The sequence below is a fragment of the Momordica charantia genome (genome assembly GCF_013281855.1).
Source record: "Momordica charantia cultivar OHB3-1 chromosome 11 unlocalized genomic scaffold, Mcharantia_2.0 BLBB01000011.1, whole genome shotgun sequence".
In the NCBI taxonomy this organism is placed as follows: Eukaryota; Viridiplantae; Streptophyta; class Magnoliopsida; order Cucurbitales; family Cucurbitaceae; genus Momordica; species Momordica charantia.
The window spans coordinates 14,897,907-14,902,459 of NW_028275159.1; the positions used below are offsets into that span (position 1 = coordinate 14,897,907).

The following is a 4,553-nucleotide window of genomic DNA, read 5'->3' on the forward strand; positions in this document are numbered from 1 at the left end:
AACATGTAAATCTCCCCTAAAATGGGGTTTAGCTCATAATGGGTAAAGAGAACAAAATGGAAGAAGAAGAAATACAATCCATAGTAGAAAAATAGTTAAATGACAAAGAAGAAGATGTCAGCTCGTTCCAACAAGCGAGCTTCCCCTTTCTAGCATCAGCTCTCCTCCCAAAAATGGGTATATTCCGTTCCCTTGTCTTTTCAGCTCTCAATTTTTGTCTCTCTTGGGATCTGTGTGTCTGACGGCTAGGGCAACATACCCTTTAAATATCGTGTCCTGTTTTTTAAGGCACCCGACTAGAGATTGTACGGACATAAGTGAATTCCGTGTTTTTGAATTAACTGTACGGACACTCATGCTCTGGCATTGCTATGCTTCAGCATTTATATGCTCTATCTTGAAAAAGCTTTGACTTCTCTACTTTGGTTGTAATGCTCCGCCTTTCTCAGGTTAGGTTACCCTCGAGTCTCGGGGCCTCTTTTTCTTAGAAATCATTTTAATTTAATTTAATTGTTTCATTTCATTTTATTTCGAGTTGCTGCGGTATTTGTTGTGAGTTATTGGCGTGTATGTACGTATTTAATTATTGTTTAACAACGAGTTTGCTTTTTTTGGAAATTGTCCTGGGTCGTTGGGCCGACTACTTATTTCTATTATTGGTGATAATTAAGCGTAGGGAGGTTGGGAATATGATTCTAATTTCGGGTTCATGGGCCTTGCTTTGTTAACAAAAGGAATTGGGTAAGTGGGCCTTCTTTATTTTAAAACAAAAGAGAAGTGGGGGGAAAACCCTAGCCCAAGTGAGTCTTCTTTATGTTTAGAACAAAAGAGAAGTGAAGGGAAAACCCTAACCCCCAAACCCATCTCCTCTAGCCCCCCCCTCCCCGTTTCCCTTCTTTCCGCTTCCTCCTTCTATCGTCAACCCATTCCTCCCCGACGCGTGCTCAACGGTCGGCGACCCTCGACGCAGCGGCGCACCATCTCCGACGGACGGCAGCAGGCATGGCTTCAGGCAGCAACAGGCGGCGGCGGTGCGGCGACGGTGCTGTTTCCGGGGCGTTTTTCGACGGCGCAGCCCCCCCTCCTGAGCGGGTTCGATCTCCCTTGGTGGTCGAAAATCGCGGCGTGGGTCCTCACCGCACAAAATGTCGTGGGTATCGATTGGTGAGTTTTTGTTGATACAATAGCTCGGACAGCAGCAGATTTTGCTTTCGACACCTATCCATAACCATTATAAGTTCGATATATGCAAACCACATCTATTCAAGTTAGGCCTGAGTTACCCGCACCTAAACGAAGTCGATTTTTGCGGTAATAGACGTTGTAAGATCCCTTATAGTGAATTTCGATGGCTGGAAATTTTGTGTTAATTATTTTTGTTTGTCTATTGTTGCTTAGGTGTTGAATTGACGTAATGTCTAGGAGCATAGCAGTGAGTAAGTAGCACCAGGGGGCGAGTGCATGCGTATCGGGTGCTAATGGAATGGTTTTATGCTGATTTTTATTTAAATTAATTTATTTCGTGCATATAGAAACTGTTAGTCTTGTTTTTTGTGAACTACTAATGAGTATGGTTGGGTTACATGTTACTGTTTTTATTGTTAGACATTATGAGAATGCATGGTTTATTATAGTTGGATATGACTGGTCAGTTTTGATTATTATGGTTGGGAGTGATCGACCTATGATGTTTGGAAATATGTTTGAGATGAAATGTGATATGATCCAACTCTCAAGGGTTTCTTAACATTCAAACTCCACTTCTTCTTTAGCTTGTTGCTAATTTGAGTTTTGAATTTACTCCATAGTCAAGTTATTTGAGTGTTTCTTTGTGTGTTATGTCTAACCACTTGAGTTGCAAACTTTGCTCATTGGCTTATGTGAATGAGATTGTGAGTTTCTTGAGAGTGATGTTTTTGCGTGTAACCACGAGTGACTATACCTTTACGAGTGTAAACACGTGAGGGAGTGCTTGTGAGGTCCATTTTTCTTTGTTACTTTGCTTTCTTTTGCAGCCATGTCTCAGCAAGAGAATTATGCAAAAATTTTCCACAACATGGAGCATTTGACAAAGACGTTTCAAAGGTTGAACTCGAGACTCAAATCTATTGAAAGACAACCAACCCATCTGAAGTAAAAGAGGAGGAATAAGTCAATGCACCATAAGGAGTATTTGGAGGTCGAAGGAAGGGAACATGGTGGATGTTGCAATGCTGTCCAAAGGAGAAATCTAGGAGGAGTTCATAAAGTTGATCCTATATTGAGAAGCATCAAGGCTAAACTTCCTATGTTCCATGGAAGTACAAACCCGAAGGAATACATTCAATGGGAACAGCAAGTTGAACGTGTCTTTGATTACTACCCATTAAGTGAGGAAGTAAAGGTAAAACTCATTGTTGCTCAACTTCGAGATTATGCAATTACTTGGTGGGATAAATTGTTTTTGAGTAGGAGGAAGAACTTTGAGTGTCCAATAAACTCATGGTATGTTCTCAAGCATTTAATGAGAGAGCATTTTGTTCCCAAGTGTTTCTATAAGTTGAGATCTTTGAGACAAGGTAGCAATAGCGTGGAGGCTTACTACATGGAGATGCAAATGTTGCTTGAGGAGCTTGATCTTTATGAGGATGAGGAAGTTACAATGGCTCGTTTCTTAAGAGGACTCAAGAAGGAAATTGCCGAACGACTTGATCTTCAATTTTATGAGGATTTATAAGGGATGGTGCAAATAGCCATAAAGATTGAGAAACATCTCCAAAGGAAGTCTACAAGGTATACTAAACCTAAACCATTTTCTAAGATTCATTTATCTTTACAGAATTTTAGTTTACCAACTAACATTAAGCCTATTGTTGAGGTAGAAAGTGATCCAATTCAAGAAGACATAGTTTGTGACCTAGTGCCACATGCTGATAGTGTTTTATTTAGTAGGCAACTAGATTGCAATGAATTGTTTGATTGTAACACTTCTACTATTGTAACACCTACTCCTCAAGATGTATATGATGTTGTGTGTGAGTTAAGGAAAAAGGCGAATGAGGTCGAGACAAAAGCATGTGAATTGTTTGAAAAAGAATCTTGTGTGAGAGAAAAGCATGAGATTAGTCTATGGCCTAAAGAGAAAAATGAGAGAAAAGCCAAGAATGTAAGCTTGTTTGAAAAAGTTTGTCATGTCAACTATGTTTCATTTTCCAAACAAAACATTCTTGATCTTTTGTACAAAGGTGTTTGTTATCTAACGGGAGAGCTAAAACCATGTTGGTCTAGTGTTTCCCTTGAGTTTTTACAGGAGGCTAGAACACTCATTGAGAAGATTGAACCAAAGAATGCTGCCAAAGTACACAATGGCAGCCAACATGTGGTTTACAAGGCTGAAGCATCTCGTGAGAAGCAAAAGTCAAAATTTGTTTCTAAATTCATTCATGGCAGGAAGCATACAATGTTCAAACCGGCTTATTGGGTTTGGAAACAGTATTGGAAGGATCGATTTTTTGTTGGCAAGAAGTTGAAGAGGAACCCATGTAGAGATATACACTTGACTTTTGATGATTTTAAGAGTGCTCTACCCGGCGAGTTTGATGAAGATTACATATTCAATGCTGCTGATTATCGTCCATTTGATGTAGAAGATCCTTTTGATTTGAGGACGAATCCTTTTGAAGAAAGGGAGGATGATATGAACCAAAGTGTCTTAGTCTTCAAAGAGTTAAAGGAAGTTGTTGGAGAATCCTATGTCCAAGTTGACAACAAATTGGAGTTGCATTAAATGCACTCTAGTGTCATTTATGGCAACCTCAAGTGGCATTGAATGAAGTCAAGAACAAGTCCAACTTCATTTACTACAAACTCAAGTTGCATTAATGGAAGTCTAAGTTGAACTCAAGATGCATTAAATGAACAAGACTTCAAAGTACTTGAAAGTAGTTCAAACTCTTGGTTTTATGGTGGAGGAGTTTCATTCTCGGATTTAAAGCATGTTTAATTGTATTTTCAGTTTTAAACATTTCATTTATGTGTTTTAAGTTTTATTTGTGTTAGTGGTGGTTATGGTATTGATGTAGTAGGGAGTTACAACCTTTACAATTCTTTTAGGTTACTTGAAGGGTTGTTTTGGAGGCTATAAATAGCCTAGCTTGTTCCCTTGGAAAAACAGATTTGAGATTGGAGATTTGAGTTTTGAGATAATGAAATTTAAGCTTATTGAGCCATGAGCTTTTCCTTTGCATTTCTTGTGTTTTAGAATTGCATGCTAGAATCATTCAAGTAGCCTTGATCAAGCTATCTTGTGGAAAGGTTCGAATCTTGAGTTTAGAAACAAGTTTGCTCTACTCTTGATATTGATCATCAAGGTGAATCCGTTCTAACTTCTTCCTTAGGTTGACATCATCTTGATTTGGGGGTTTTAGCACTTGTGATCTAGGGGTTTGCATAACCATAAGGGTTCTTAGATCCAATTGGCTATTGTTTTCTTATCATTTGGTATCAGAGCACTAGGCTCTAGATCGGATATATGTTTCCGTTTTCGTATTGCTCTTCTTGTTCTTTGTTTTGAA

At 38.9% G+C, this 4,553-nt stretch overlaps 1 protein-coding gene across 1 annotated transcript; it reads left to right on the plus strand.

Annotated features, from left to right (window-relative positions):
* The first annotated feature begins 874 nt into the window (after window positions 1-874).
* Window positions 875-4,200, plus strand: LOC148208178 (uncharacterized). The gene is made up of 2 exons (XM_088120021.1): window positions 875-1,311; window positions 1,399-4,200. Exon 2 carries the CDS (start codon window positions 2,720-2,722, stop codon window positions 3,764-3,766), a length of 1,047 nt encoding a protein of 348 aa, XP_087976147.1. The 5' UTR covers window positions 875-1,311; window positions 1,399-2,719; the 3' UTR covers window positions 3,767-4,200.
* The last annotated feature ends 353 nt before the right edge of the window (window positions 4,201-4,553 follow it).

Excerpts from the sequence above, each read along its gene's own strand:
- LOC148208178 (XM_088120021.1), top strand. The coding sequence starts at position 2,720 with ATGGTGCAAATAGCCATAAAGATTGAGAAACATCTCCAAAGGAAGTCT.